This window comes from Lonchura striata, chromosome 3 (genome assembly GCF_046129695.1).
Source record: "Lonchura striata isolate bLonStr1 chromosome 3, bLonStr1.mat, whole genome shotgun sequence".
Taxonomy (NCBI): Eukaryota; Metazoa; Chordata; class Aves; order Passeriformes; family Estrildidae; genus Lonchura; species Lonchura striata.
This window is the reverse complement of record NC_134605.1, coordinates 58976680-58993138: the sequence shown is the minus strand read 5'-3', so window position 1 is coordinate 58993138 and position 16459 is coordinate 58976680. Positions and strand designations below refer to the sequence as shown.

Sequence of the window (16459 nt, the reverse complement as noted above, 5' to 3'; positions counted from 1 at the left end):
AATAGCTTGAAGTATTTGCATGATCTATTTGCAACATGGCCAAGTTAACACAGCCATAGGAACATTAACTTTTGAACTTCCTGACTTTCATTACTTTAAATTTCAGCTTCAAAGTTTACTCTTTTTTTTCCTTTGCATTTGTTGGCCCTGGTTGGTTTTGAAAAGCAGGAGGAAAGAAAATAAGTTCAGGTTTTCTGAGGAAGTTCTGAATTTTATGCATATAACAGGGGATGACTTGGTATTCCTTTGAATATTAAATGATACCTCTAAAGCAGTTTTGATACACCTAGTGCTTACAATATTTCTGTGGAGCTGAGGAATTACAAGATGAAATCTAGAAAGCATTGCACAGCGTAACTGTTTTCCTGCATTTCAGTATGTTGTTGTTTTGTTTGTTGTTTTTTTTTTTTTTTTTTTTTCCCTAAAAAAAGATCAGTTGTGTTTGGGAATGCTGATATTTAAAAAGCAAACATGTAAAAAAATTGTGGGAATGCAACAAAACTGCAGGACATCATGGGAACATAAATGAACTAAAAACAGTAAACATTTTTCCATGTCTAGATTAAGAATGGTGTCTTCTAACTATTGCCAGCCTGGAGATACAAGGAACACACCAGGAAGTAACCAAGGGTATACTTGCAGATTCAGCTTCACTGAGATATACTGTTGACTGGAAAAGGCAAAAAAAGCCAAAGCTTTGTATTTAGGTTTGGGCGGCCATTTTTTAAGAGATTTTGGGGGTGGGGGGCAGGGAGAGAGCTAGGAAAATAATATGAATGAAAGAAAAAAAAAAAAGAGAGAATGAGAGAAAAACAGTGTTAGTGCTTGAGTATTTTTTTCCTGAATCTGAATTTGTTGATTGATGATCTCCAGGCTGGTGGAGTTTCCAAAGCCTTGAACATCTGAATGGGGAGCTAACTCCCCTTCCCTTCCCTTCCCTTCCCTTCCCTTCCCTTCCCTTCCCTTCCCTTCCCTTCCCTTCCCTTCCCTTCCCTTCCCTTCCCTTCCCTTCCCTTCCCTTCCCTTCCCTTCCCTTCCCTTCCCTTCCCTTCCCTTCCCTTCCCTTCCCTTCCCTTCCCTTCCCTTCCCTTCCCTTCCCTTCCCTTCCCTTTCTTTTCCAAAGGGAGCCAGGCCCTCCCTTCCAGCTGCAGGGAAAACATTCTGTGAGCTCTGAGCTATTGGGTAACTCAGGCTGGAACAAAAAGTGCCATTGTAGTGTGGCATTTGCCCTGCCTGACCCACCAGTTAAGGGAAGGCATATTTCCTTCTTTCATTGTACACAAACAAACAAAAAGAAAAAGAGAATGCCAGTTTTTCCCACAGTGCATGCATAAATGCTTTTCAAAATGTACAAGTTAGTACTTTGTAGGTTCCAATCACTTAAATTATGACTTGACTGTTACACCCTCTGATATTTTTTGTGCACTTGTGCCAAAGACAGTTTAGGATGTGTTTTAAAAATGTTTGCAGGTATGAAAGATTTTTAAAACGCTTAGAGCTCTGAACTGTTTGAACCCATTAGTCATGTTGCAAAAACAAACACATCAGAAACCTTTCCACTAGCAAGAAATTACCAAGGAAGTTTAGTCCCCAATGATAGCATATGAATAAGAAAATTGAGGAGTTAAAGGTGACTCAGATCTTATCAATCATGTCACCTTAATGATACTTGCATTCTCTAAAACTTCTCAATTGAAACAGAGTTTTATATTTTATATATATAAAGCTTTCTGATTTATGTTTTACAAAGGCTTGTGTCAATGATAAGACTGTGCTGTGTGCCCAAAATAAATGATCATTGGAAATATGAAAAAGGCATTTGCCTGGATTGATTAAATTCCCATTAACTTCAATGTGTATGTAATGTGCACACCAGCAAGAGCTCTAGCATGTCACTGCTCGTGATTCCAGCCTGGTGAAATAAGACCTAAATGAAATGCAGTGCCTCTTTGCAGCTTTTTGGGCTTTCCATGGACTGGTTCCTGGTTTGTCCACACTGTTCCCAGCAGCAATTTGTAGAGAAAATCCAAAACATTGTGAGAGTCACGAAGATTGCCTTCTCAAGAAGTGGAAGCATTTAAGATTATTATATGCTTTTTAAGTCATAGCTCCTTATTAAAATTATTAAGTTCAGTGACGGGTTCAAAGGAGCTGAGGCTCTAAAACATGCAACTTCCATGGGAGCCATCTCTCTCGATTGTTATAATCATTGTTGCCAACAAAGAGGATTTCATGGAGGATGTCATGAGGCACACAGGCTTTGTCCCTCTCTTTTGCAGCACCATTTCATTTCCTCAGTGTTTCCCAACTACCTGCATTTCAGCAGGTAAGTGGAGAGTAGAAGCCATTAATCACAGTTAATTTGGTTTAATTCCCCTCTGCCTGAAATAGATGACTACTCTAGGTCCAGTGAAATACATCTGTATCTTTCTGTTAGATGTAAAGGAAGCCTTATGTGACAAGCCTAGACCAATTTAGATGCCTGAACTGTGGGTATTTAATATTAAATATATTCCTTTGGGATTAGTTTTCCTTGCAAGTTAGGTGTTCCTCTCCTAGTGGTTCTGACCAAAGTTACTACTGTTAATTTCATGATGCATTTAATCGAGAACAAATCTATCTCAGGAAAAGTTTGCATGGAAAACAGAACTCACGGTGGAACAGCAGTGGCTTTTCTTGTCTCCATCCCTTGCTCTCACCCCTTAGTGGCATGGAAGCATATCTGATGTCTTTGAATATGAAGTCTCTCTACTGTGCTACATAAAATGCAAAAGTCAGCATCAGCAGCCTGCTTTCATACCCAAAACTTTTAAATAATTTCACTTTACTTTCATTAAAAAAATATGTATTCAAACCTCAATCTTGTTTTGAATAGAGTTGTCAATTGTAGTTTATGGCATAATGATTTCATTACTAATAAAACAGAAGGGACCACTGAATAGCTAAACCTAGTTTAGGTGGGGAGCAGAAATGTTGTTTCCGCTATAGAACTAGCACACATAGACTTTTATTAAGAAAAAACAAACCAACAACCAAAAACCTACTTTAACGGTGAATTTTAAATCAATTAATGTAGCATATTTTTCCTCATTCTTCCACTGCAATCAGAACTCTTGTTTTCAGATCTGCTGAAATATGATGAACCTACTTCAGGGTGTGATTCAGATAAAGTACAGTTATGTACAGTCTTTGCAGTGCAAAAAAATAGGGGCAAAAAATCAATTTTCTATTGCTTAAAGTTCTTTAACTGAAGAGTAGCATTAGTGTTTTGGTTTTTAACTACATCAGAAATGTAATTTAAATTTGGTTGTGCACAACTATGTAGTCTTACATTTTCATATGCATTTTAATTTAATATAGTATTTTAATACAAACTTTAAATGATATAATTTTATTATTGTCACTAGGTTTAAGTAACTGAAATTCTTATGAGATTTATGGAAGCGTGGCAGAATAGTGAAATACTGTGGGAAAAATCAGATCAGAATTTGGGATTATTTAAAATTCTTTTTTGAGATGTTTCTCTAGGTCTACTCAGCATATATTTGATTTTGCAGAAGCTTCACTGAGATTTTGTCTTCACAAGACATACATAGCTGGAGTATTATTTGAATTCAGTCATCTAACTGCATCTAACTGAATTCAGTTTTCTAACTGCTTTACTTTCAAGAACATTTGTTGTTCGGTTGTGGGGTTTTCAAATTAAATCTAAAATACGTGTGTTTTCTGCATGGCTACAATTTGTGACTAAATCCCAGCACTATATCTGTAAGCAAACCCTTGCCCTATTTTTGCTGGTCAAGCAAATGACATTATTAGTTTTGTGGTATCAATGACATCATGGCAGCAAAAGAAATCTTTGGCAAATGGTATATATACAGGCATTGAAAAGACAGTCTCCATTAAGGTTTTTGTTGTCAAGATTGTTATAAAACTCCATGTAAACCCTGTCAAAGTCAGCATCTAAAAAACATTTGAGGAGAATTATTTTTCTTTACTATTCATTCTCATCGCAGTGTCACTAATATCCTGAGTCATATTCTTCTACCTGGTATTTCCGTCAAGTTATTCCCCTGCCTGTGTCACTCTCCTGGAGTTGTTCTACAGACATGGTCCCTTCCCTGGACGGTGAGCAGAGATGGGTCAACTTCCTCCAGAGCAATTTGCTGTAGGGAGTCATTGAGGCAAAGTGCACTTGCCCTGCCCATACTCCAGAGCAATCACACAGCACGAAGATGTGATTTGAGGTTGTTCGTGGGTCTGCAAGAAGTACTTTTCTTTCTTCATTCTTGTCTCCTTGATGTTAGAGTCTCCACAGCTCCACCATGCATAACTGCTTCCTCCAGGTCCAAAGCATTGCAGGCTCTACTCAGCCCTGTTGCAACCCTACTGATTTAGGAGGGATCCTCAAGGCCTTAATTGGTGCAGTAGATGAGGGAACTCAGCAGATTCATTGCCAGAATAATTTAGTGCTGATGTGGCAAGATTTTTCAGCTGTAAGTGTTAGAAGGGATTTCTCACCTGTGTTGCATTACGAGTTTAATACCACCAGTGTGTGTGTGTGAGAACACCTCATAGAGCAGGACCATTTAATGGTTTAACATTTAGTGTAATGGGGTCCAATAAAATCATGTTAAAAGATGTTAATGTTGCAAAGAAAAACATCAGAAGCAAGGAAATGCCAGAATTAATATGGCCTGTGGAAATTCAGCTTCTTACATATTATGGTGCAGATCTTATTACCTGACATCCTAGGCTTTCCAGGGGGTGTCTTTTTTTCCAGTGAATGCATAGTTAGGTTTTTCTTTTAATGTTATTCCCTCTGTCTTTTTAAAACATGAAGCATCCAAAGCCCAATTACTATAAAATCCTTCATCATGTAAATATTTATCATATACCTTTATTGCAGTTCTTCACTACCTAAAAAATGCCTAGCTTTTTCACAGTGACCTCAAATTATCAGGCAATTTTAACAGTGTTCATATTTGAATGCTGATGAACCAAGTCAGGTGAAGGTAGAAATTGTAGAAAACTTTGATTATTTTAATAAAAGTTTAAGCCAAATCAGACTTCCATTTTTCTACATAAAAGTGACATTTATACAAAATCTTCTAAGTTCAAAGTATATTTTCCCAGCTTGGATCATTAATTAGTCTTCTGTATAGCTGGAGTAGCAGAACTAGTCCATTGCTCTGGGCAGACTGGTCACTAGTGACTTTTGTAATGAGTTTCATAGGTGTCTGATGAGTGCTCAGGCTTGTGTTTGTGGTGTTAGTCCCACATCTAGAAGAGAGGAGAGCAAACTGTGGTGTTCCATCTCAGCCAGTGTTCTTCTGCTGTCCACACCACACCCCTACATCTGTCACTTGTTTTTCATTTGGCTTCTCCTCTCCTCTAGTTTTGCCACCATAGAAAGCCCATTCTTCTTTTGTCCCCTGATTTCTGTTCCCTCTCCCTGTTCTTTTTTTTCTGTTTTTCTTCCCTTCGTTCTGAAGGGAGTCACAAGGGTACTGCCTGGGTACCCTGTACCCAGGGTACTGCACAGTGGGAGATGGAACTAACTAAGCAAAGAGGGATAGTTTTGATAATGTCTGGCACTCAGAAGTAATCCTAAGGCTTGCTCAGCACCAGCACCTTTGAGATGGAGAGTATTCAATGTAGATAGAGTCTTGAGAAATTCAGGAGCCAGACTCCATCAGGAGTTCACCAACAGTGTGACAACAGGTCTTTTAGAATTTTACAAACCTAAATAAATGTGGACACTATTTCACAGAAATTATAATTCCTGGGTATTTGTAACTCTCTCCCCCCCTTTCAGTTTTGGGATTTTGCCTCCAACTTTCAGGTGCTGAAGTCAATCAGCAGCACAATGACGTGACATTCAAACCATGAACACAACAATCTGTTCTCACAAATCTTTGTATTTAAAGGTTTTTAGCTGAAACTTTTCAAACATTTTGTAGCAGTAAACCAGAGTAGGAAAGTTCAGTGCAGTTCAGTAGAATTCAAACTGAAACTTGAATCTTACTCTTGTGAATGATTCTCAACATGCATTTAACTAAAATGGTGAGAAAACCTGTGTAAACAGAAAGGGGGGAAAGGAAAACAGAGCAGGAGTAAAGGAGAAAAAGTTCTTTTTATAGCATTTAACACATGAGAATGTAAATAAATGTGGTGTTAGTGAAAGTTAATTATTTTGAAAACAGTCAGCAAGGCAAATTAAGAGGTAAAACAGTGCAGCTGAAGACAAAGGAAACAATATTTAGTCTTTGATCAGACATTTTCACAGTGATTTTCTGTTCACCTTCAAGGGTGGCATAATTTTATGAATAACAGAATTTGTTTTGCTACTTGAGTAGCCTTGAAGAGAAATGGTGTTCATTCCATATGGCCACTTGAAAGAAAATCCCATGCCTATTCATCCTTTAAGAAATAACATTTTTATTTATTAAATCTTTTCTTTCAAAAAGGGACCCTAAAGATACACAATTAATTTTACATTTAATCTCAGAGGAAAAGCCAAATCTATACTCTGTGCTTCTGCACATTTCTTCAGATAATGATCATGGATGAACTGCATCATCTATATGCCAAGTGACAAAACTCAAATATTCTCACTGTTTAAGAATTTCGCTTTCATTGCAATATTCTTAAATAAAAAATACTCACTTTTTTTTTCTTCCCAGGTTACATCACACAGGAAGTAAGTGGTTTTGATACAATTAGTTAGTGGCTTTTCTGCTATGACCTTTCAACTTTTATCAAAATTTATCAGTTAGGGTTGTTGTTGGTAGTTTTTTAGTTCTTTTTTTTAATGTTTGATGTTAATTTAATGTTTAATATTAATTTATACGGATAAAGCATAATCTTTCAGATATTTAGATTGCTTTGTAATGTTGGTCAGAACAGAATGCAGTAGTAGTGTGAGCTATGGTAGGAAAACCCATCTGTGAGTACCCGATTACTACATCTCACATCCCTGCACAGGAAAACCAGGGGTCTTAATATATTCTGTATATTAAAAGTGCTCAGATTATGTTAATGTGTGCTGCAAGTATCTTTGGGCTTCTGTGGTAGCTGCCCAGCACAGGGTGTTGGGTGTCTAGGTGACAGACTCTCCAGCAGCTGATTAACGTGAGTCATTGACCTATTCTGACCTGGGGAGTGAGATCTGAGCCCCAGTACAAATGTGAGAGACAGTGCTACTGGTGGCAGCTACAGAACAGAAAAGAAATTGGAAAGGAATGTATAAATGCCAGTAAATTTATGAGCAAGGAGATAAGAAAAATATGATGTGAGTGTATGCTAATGGGACATGGAAAAAGAAGATCTACCAGGGTTTATACTATATAGCTACTAAACATATACATATTTTTCTAATTATTTTTACTTATGTTATTGTATTTTATAGCTCTAAATACATTATGTTTTCAATAATTTTAAATTATATTTTATATGCAAAATGAAAATATTATTTTTCTGGTTAAATCTCTGTAACTTAGTTGAGACAAACTGCTCTTGAAATTAAACACATCCTGTCAGGGAGAGGCTGTTGTAATTTCAATGTCTTTAAATTATTTTATATATATCTTTTGAACAGTTCCCTCTGCCACTGACACTCAGGAAACAGTACAGTAATCTGATTAACTATTCCTCATGTTTGTATATAAAGCATACTGAAGGCATTTTTCATGGTAGATGGTCATATGCTTTTATATCTGAAGTATTTTACTGTATTTCATATGTTATGCTACTTTAATAACAATGTGGGTAACATACAACTATAGCAATGATATTTGCACCTGAATGTTTATGAAATACTGCCTGTCAGGCTCTATGAAGGGCTCATCTCTATGAGTGATGTTCCATGGCACTGAGCTAAGGGAATTTATATATATATATATATATATATATATAATATTTAGCATTAGTCTAGTCCTTTTTTTCTGTTTGGCTAGGTGAGAGTTTTGTCATTTGTCAGTAACTTCAATAGAAGTAAGTCAAAGTCAGATTTTTTTCTCTGAAATACTTTTCAAGTAGCAAAAAAGTATAGAAGAGTTTCTTCATGCAAGGTATCCTGAAACTTGTCATTGAACTTGCTGGTTCTAAAGGGAATGGGTTTTTTTATTGTGTCTCTCACACCAAGTGAGCCTCAGTGAGTGATATTTCTAGGTGGCTTTAAAACTGGAACTTCGAAACCTCCCACAGAGCTCTGGATTTTGCATTAGCAAGCTAGTGAGCAAAATGTTTTTTCCTTGGCTGAAAATGCAAGTAATTTAGATCACCAGAAGGTACAATTAAATTTTTTCTGGAAATCATGAAGATCCCAAAGAAATACCTAATCTGCAAGAGAGCAGTTTTCTAATTTTATTTTGACAGTGATAGATTTTATCACCTCCAATCAGCCTACAGCAGTGCATTGTGGAGATCAAATTGAAAGCTAAAATTCCTTTTATGTACTTACGTATTGCAAGTATGAGTAAAAACAGTGCATGTATTCATTGATGCAATAGGAAATTATTGTTAACATACAGTTAGCAGATTCACCAAATTAAAAATACCATATGAATTATTTAACTAATGGTGTGCTTTGCCCCAGAACCTGGTGTTTATTATTTTGAGCTTTAGCAGGAAACAGAAGCAGTATCAATTGGGGAAACATTTCTTGGCCAAGCTGAGAACAGTATGGCTTTCTCATTTCAAAGAGGGGAACCTGGTTCTTTGGTTTCTTTGTTCCTAGTTAAGACTACTCCCCAAGCTATTTTAGCTGAACATTTAACCCACTAATGGAGCCTGGGGAAGTGCAGTTGGCAGCTGTTCATGGGATAATAATGAAACACACTGTTTAGTACAGCAAACCGCTGCTGTAAAGTGCGGGAAATATTTTATAGAGATCCCAGTGAGCAGGGCAGGATCCGCTTTAAGTCATGCTGGGATGGGGGGGTGCAAGAGGAAGTTGTGTTCCAAGTGAGAGTAACCAGCACTGCTTTGCTCCTGCAGGTAAAGAAGCCGTGTCCAGAGTCCGATGGTTCAGAGCCGCAGAATCCCAGGTATGGTGCTGGAGGGCCGACATCAACTGACTGTGGTGCAGTGGCAGAGACCAAGGCTGAGCTGTGCTGTGGATTTGTAACATCAGAGCCCTGGAGCCACATTTTGCAAAGAATGAGTGGTTGGATCAGTTGTAATGGTTTTCACTCTGGAAAAGGGTTTTTTTCCTTTTTCCTGGTCAAAGATGCAGCCTAGAGTCAGGGTTGTTGAGTTTAGATGATGGCAGAACACTGGATAGTCACATTCAATTAAAAAATAAAAAATCCCAACTACTAAATAGTGCAGGGAAATCTGTGTGATCAGATCTTACTTTCTTCAGTTATCCCTTTCTACATATCTGAGTTTTGAAGTTTATTGAAAATATAGTTTATTTCCAGTGTGGAAAACTAATTATTTATTTAGGAAAATTTGCCCTTACCAAAACTTCATTTTGTTTTCACATGTGAAAAACATGCTGTGTTCATAAGCTGGAAAGAAGCCATACATTCCTTTCCAGCACAGTCATTTCTAATATCATGTACATGGGAAAAAGAAAACGGATTTAACTTCCATGTTTTGCATATGTATGTATGTGTATGGATGATTTTTGAGCAAGTGAAGTAGTAGCTGTTTTAGAGGTGCATCTTCCTGGTCGTTAGTAAACTGGTGGATAGTTTTCTTCAATATTTAGTGAGTGCTCCTTGTTGTCTTTGTCTTGGTTCTGTGAAGAAGACTATTTCAGTGTCATAAAAGCTCAGAAGCATTTCATTGTGAGGGGAGAGCCACAAAATAAGCCTGATATATCACTAACTGTCACTAAAACTCAGAAAAGTTAAATAATTTATGGTTCGCCCCCTAAACAAATCCTTACCTGTATCTTAACTATATTCCTTAATTATTGCAGCAGGATCCTCTGGGATTCACCTGGAATATCCAAGGCCATTACAGTACCTATGCCTTGAGCTGCACTGTGCACCATCTGAGTTCCTTGGATTAGCTCATATCTGTTATTAATATGTATTTTCATTTAGTTTGGTTAGAACTGAAAAGGGAAGAGATGTTCAATATCCAAGAATGCTTTCAGCATAGTCAGTAGCAGTCTTGACGTGGACTTAAGTGGAAACCTACTTTGCCCTTCAGTACTCATAACTTGTAAATGAAAAACATATCTTCTGTGCTGCTACTTTGGATTAAAATTTATTATAAAGGTCAAGTTCTTTCTGAGTATTTTGACACCATGGAGAATCTCAGCTTAGTATAGCACTCATATGTGCATAGCACTCATATGTGTGTAGTTTAAAGTGTTGTGATTGCCCAGATCTATTGTATCTCAAGTATCTACTGTATCTTTAAAAACTATGAATTCCAGTCTGATGTAATTTCATCAAAGTGTGATGAAAACAAACCGCAACAAATCTGAGGACCCAGAATGCAATGTACTGTTATTATCTCTGCACATCAGAAAATTTCTTACAAGCTATAGTTAAATTCTTCATGCTGAGTCTGAGGAATAAGATACTTTTTTCTCCTAAACATGCAAGAGAACCCATGTTACAAATAGTCAGTCAGGTAGTTTTATTTTTTTAAGGGCATTTTTCAACAGAAACACTTTTCATTTTGAGCTCTGCACCCTCAGTTGGAGTTTATAACAGACAGAGTTGAAATTAGTGTTCCAAACCTGAGTATATGCAGTGCTGTGTATACAGCCTGAAGTGGGATTATTTGGTTGCAATGTGACTTTTAGTCTTAGAGGGAAATGTCTGACAGACCTTGGGCTGGAGCAGCACTAGAGGGCTCTGTGTGGCACAACACACTTCAGAGCCTGGAGCAAGGTAATTCTTCTCTAAACAAGTCTTAAGTGAAAACACTGCGCATAAAATGAAACATCAGCATAAAAATGAATGCTGGAGAAACACAGCCTTACAGAATAGCTCCTGGCTTGGGACCTAGGGCCAATATCATTCATTTATTTAGCTAGCTTTATAGTCTGTTAGTTTTGGATTTGAAACTATTACAATAAATGCAGATGGAAAGTGTTTTTACAGTAGGGAAGTAATTAAATTGGGTGTGGGAACTTTGTCAGGAGAATTCTTGGAGTGACATGTGTGTATCAGCAGATTCTTTGTCTTGCTTGGCCTGGGTTTGTCTTTTAGAAAGAAGCAGTCAAACTGCAGATGTGACTACTAAATTTTTTTGAGGGATGTACTAACCTATGCAGCATATAAAAAATGCTTTTCAGAAGTGACCAGCTATACATGCAGTAAAAATCAACCTTGCCGACATTTATTTAGAGAAAGTGATTGTTGTCTTAACAGACAGGTAAATTGCGCAGAGGGAGAGGGATCTGTAGTTAAAAATTGAGGTTATGGTGAATAGGCGAGTTGTAAACACAAAGGAAACATATGGCTGCAGTGTCACTGACAGACATTTTGATTCACAAACAACTTTGTCTTACAAATCCTGTCGGAGTTCATTGCGAGTTTTCTTATCAAATCCCTATGAAGGGGTTCTGAATACTTCCTCTTTTACCTATGTGGTGGCATTATACCTCAAAGTGGTGGTATTGTGGCTGGATCAGTATTATGGCATTCTTTCTTCATAATTCTGTAGTAAAAGCCAAATTCACCCTGCAAGCTTGGATAGTCATCCAGTAATGCAAAATGCTTTCTGGGGATGTTGGTGTGTGACACAGAGGCAGTGAATACTTGGGACTTGCCAACTGTTCCACCATGAGTCTGGAGCAGGCAGGAGCAACATGATGGACAACTCTTGACATGCTGGCCTTCTATCAAATTCACTAGCAAGATTAGGGAGAGAAGTTCCTGTCTTCAGAGCCTACAAACATACATTGCTCTTAATTTTCTTATATGACAGGCAACTTTAAAATTGTATCAATCCTGAGTGTGCTGAACAGCTCCTATGTGAAATTGAATGTCATATAAGAATTGCTGAAGTCTAGTGCAGTGCTTGAAAGTTAATTTGTTTGCATTTATCAATGACCTTCCTTTTTACTTAAATAATAAAAAAGCTATTTTAATTCTAATAATTTTGTTGCCCTAAAACCTGTGAGCTACACTTAAAACCTCATACCATGTGACCTTTGGAAATGCTAAAATTTGTGTTATTCTGAAGTCTGGTAAAATGCTAAATATGAAGTCTGAGATTCCTGCTTACATTCAGCAACAGCATATTCTATTTGGCCATGCATCCCAGAGCAGCATCTTTCTTTGACATAGCAGTCTGCTTGATGAATACATCTCTCCTACCCCCAAATCTTCCTTCTCATACTACCAGGCCTGCCAGAGATTCCACTGTAATACCAAGGTCATGTCAGGAATTGAGGTATGAAAGTAAGTATTGTTTTTTCCAGGGTATAAAATGAAACAGGGAGGAGATGAATTAAATGAGGGAGTGGAAGTCACTGCAGATGGAAATTCAACAGGGTCTTCTACTGCTTCCTCAAAGTTTACTGATTATAGGAAAAAAAAAAATGTTTTTTTTACCATCTGGAGAGGATGGAAGACTGCAGCAGAATGAAGAGATTTTTCTGAAAGCTAAAACACAGGAGGTTTTTTCCTGGAAGGGTAAAGGAAAATGGCTGAATATTTCACATACTTTCCCTCTTAAAGCTATGATATTTATGTTGTGATGAAGCTATCTATAGGAAGAAAGGGAAAACTTGAAGGTTTTGATAAGTAGTTTTTGTAAATCAGGGAAAAATGCTGACAAATTGACTTAGGAATACTTAGGACACACAGTGTCAAAAATACATTACTTGTGTATTTGCAGAAGGGCAGTCGATCTTTGTATTTGTAAGTTAAAATTAAGCCCTGTAGAGCAAGAAGCCCTCCACTTTATTGCATGATTTTAACTACAAACCTGTGGATCCAATATTTCCAGTAGTACCCATTCTTCCTGACTTTTCCTTTACATACTAAAAAAAAAAAAAAAAAGTTCTAAAAGCAAACAAAAAGCAAATGAAGCCAGTCTTAAGTAAAACTTTATCAGATGCTGTAAGAAGAGTGTAAGAAGAGTGTCAGGGGCACTACAGTTACTGCATTGAAACTGGTTAGATGGGGTTCATCCCTATGTGTTATCAAACTACAAATTCACCCATGATGATCACTGGTGAATATGGAATTATATGCACAGATCAAGTTGCCAGATAAAGCAGTAATCCAAAAAAGCACACCAGAATTTATCTGTTTTAAAATGGCCTCCAATATTTCAATTTAATATGGGTTTCAGTGATCTTCTTAGCATAGATTGCAGCTGTTCATCAGATGATTGCTGTTCTGTTCTTCAACACCCACACTTCTAGTTGCACCACAAAGTAAGATTTAAAAGATATGACTTCCTGTTTCTGTTTCATCTTAAAAGTCTTTCTTAAAACTTTTGAATGTGAAGTAGGCTTTCATATTTTCTCACTGGTCTCATTTTGATACCTACTCATGGTTTTAATTGGTGAGGATAGAGTGCAGATACACATCCAGAGACAATTATTGTAATTAATGCATTCACCAATAAATAGATGGTATTGAATGTCAGTGAAAGCTACCACAGTTTTATCATTCACTTCTCACCACCAAAGTCTGTTTCCTCTGCAGTTTGGGCTTACTGTTGTGGATGCAGCGTTCACTATGTTCACTGGATCTGAGCTATGCTAATGCTGCATGTATGCATTACCAAACAGTTTTTCCATGACGATTCATACACTTTAAAAAAATTAAAAGTAACATGTATCTTGTGCATCTTATTCCAAACAACCATCTGCATCCAACAACTATTGAACCATCATGTTTCATTCTCATTGCTTCCAACTAAAATACACCTGAGATTTCTTCCACCAACTAATTCCCTCAAAAAGAGCTTAAACAGTCTTATCTCAGAATGATTGCAGTGATAGTTCATTCTTTCAGTCAGGCATTGGCTGGCCTGTATTTACCAGATCTAACATTTGTAACTCCTGAGCCCAAATTCAAGCTTTACAGGCACCAGACAGATTCTGTGATGATGCTTTCATGCCTTTTCCATTATTTGAAAGCAGCTGACCATCTGCATATGCACTCCTAGTAGAGTGGGATCAGTAGTACCTTCCCTGTCATTTGCAGTTCGAGATGAACAGCATTAATGTTACATAGTAAAGAGGAATTTGCAATTGAGCTGCTGAGAAAGAACAGCCAGCAATAGCTATGGAAATTGTGATTAAAGTTTCAGCAATTATAATACAAAAAAGAAATAGTATTCATTGTGCAGTGAAAGTTAGCAAACCAGTCTACCTGGCTTTCATATGTGTTGTTTAAACACATTAGGCTCCCTAATTTTGTCCTCATCAATGTCTTGGAAGCTTTTTTAGAAAGTAAGGGTTTGTTGTCTTGTGAACCATATGTAGCTTATCTTGACCAGAGGATAATGCTTTTCTGAGTCAGAAGTGTAGCTCCACTGTATCCCATATTGTATAATCTGTAGATCATTATGACATGATAAATGGGCTTCATATGAGGAAATTAGTTATTGACAGGACTCTGATTTAAACTTTGAAGGTGAGATTCCTTTCATCCTGAAGTAGACATGTAAGGTAGGCACTTTTGAAATGCCATTTATTTGAACTTCTTTCTATTGACACCTTACTGTATCCCTCTTCCCCTGGGAAACCATGCAGACTCCACCATCAGTCACCTGTTGCTCTGCTGATTTATTATGAGACCAGCTAGATACACAATTTGACCAAAGGCAATGAAAGTATTTCTTTTAATTTTACAGATTCAGCATTTCTGCAAAACAGGTCAGTTCCAGAAGGGAATACCTTCAAAAATAAGATTAATCTTTAGCCAGGAAAAAAGACTTTTTGACTGGCTTCTGGTATTTCTTGGACTTGGAAACAGACACAGCAAAACAAATTTTCTATGAAAAGACAGAATAATTAAATTGAAAGATTGTCACAAGTAATTTTGAGGACTGGAAGAAAAACTAGTTAACAAGAGAGATGGTATATGCCAGAGTATAGCATTCATGTCAATGAGGCCACTACAGTTACAAGCACTTCACCTAAGAGAAATGTTTGGCAGGATCAAGCATAAACTACTCAGTCAAGACAGTGACTGACAAAAAACATACAACAATTTTCCAATTTTAAAGTAACTACATTGTGGAATAAAATTTCTCATAAAGACTACATTCTGGAACACACAGACTTAGCTTGCAGAGAATGTTTTATACAAATCTGGTACTTATTAAAGTTTTGTGCACTCATTTAGTCTGCATGCCACTTAGGCAGTTGGAATAAATCAAAGTAACGTGTTTGGGAGATGATTCTTCACATACGTGTAACTGAGTGACACACAGCAACCATGACAATTGCACTACAGTTACTACAAGGAGTAATGCCTTTATTTTCAGACATGTAGTTTTCAGGCAATGAAAGTTTCTCCTATTTTTTTAGGTCAGTCTGTGTGGTGTCTCTCTGCCTTCTGAGCACTGATGTACTCATTCTTTAAATTTAAAAATTCAGTCTTCTGATTACCTAAGGCCTATTGAAGCTGATCACTGTCTTCCCATCAGGTTTTGCTGGCTATGGTTCAAGCCTCCAAAGAGTTCTAAAAATGTATATGATATATTTACAGAAATTACAATAATCTATTTAGAGTGCAAATACACGGTAACTGATGACATCACAGGGAAGTATTTTAATGGTTTATATTAACAGATTCCCATGGCTTATAACAATAAAAGTAATGTATCTTTTTATATTTCATGTCTATTCAAAATTCCTGGGATTTTTTATTAATACTGGGCATAACATGCTTTCTGTGATATTAATAATAATTTATCCCTGTGATCCCAAGCCAGATCTTGTCACTGTTAAGATTTCCATTAACCTGAGTCAGTGATAGGTCAGACTTTGGAATGAATGAAACAATAAAATCTAGGGGATTTTTTTTGTGTGTTTGGCTGGTTGGTTTTGGTTTGGTGGGTTTTGTTTGTTTGTTTGTTTATCACCACATTGAAAAAAATTGAATAAACAAGATTCTACTAAAAGTGTTAGTAGAACTAATCTGGAGGCTTTGGAGATCAAAATGCCTTGTGAATTTTGAGTTTGCTAAAGAGAGCAGGATTTCTGAATTAATTAATGTATCCATAAAACTTTTGTAATTGTTGAATCTCCAGGAATATCTTAGGGTAAATATTGGTTTTGAGTTAAAGAAGCTAACCTAGGGTTACACGTACAAATGTTTTTGTTTTATCCTGTAGTCTCTTAGAGCCTTATTCTAAAATTTTAACTGGATTTTGAGCCATAAAATAACAGTGTTTGTTCTTAGGTGTGCAGCACATGTAATCACAATGGGAAGGAGCTCTGTTTCTTTCTCCTGTGGTCTATTTTTTGCTCTGTCATATCACATTACAGCAGTACACAGGAGAACTAATTCAGACT

The 16459-nt window shown here is 36.9% G+C and overlaps 1 protein-coding gene across 7 annotated transcripts in view; it reads left to right on the top strand.

The window, feature by feature from the left end:
* The window catches only part of EYA4 (EYA transcriptional coactivator and phosphatase 4), a 138986-nt gene that overhangs the window by 65766 nt on the left and 56761 nt on the right, over window positions 1-16459 (top strand). For all 7 annotated transcript variants that reach the window (XM_077782202.1, XM_021540675.3, XM_021540674.2 and 4 more), the window contains exon 3: window positions 9001-9050. In XM_077782202.1, the coding sequence (XP_077638328.1) occupies window positions 9001-9050 (50 nt within the window). The remainder of the gene's footprint in view (window positions 1-9000; window positions 9051-16459) is intronic.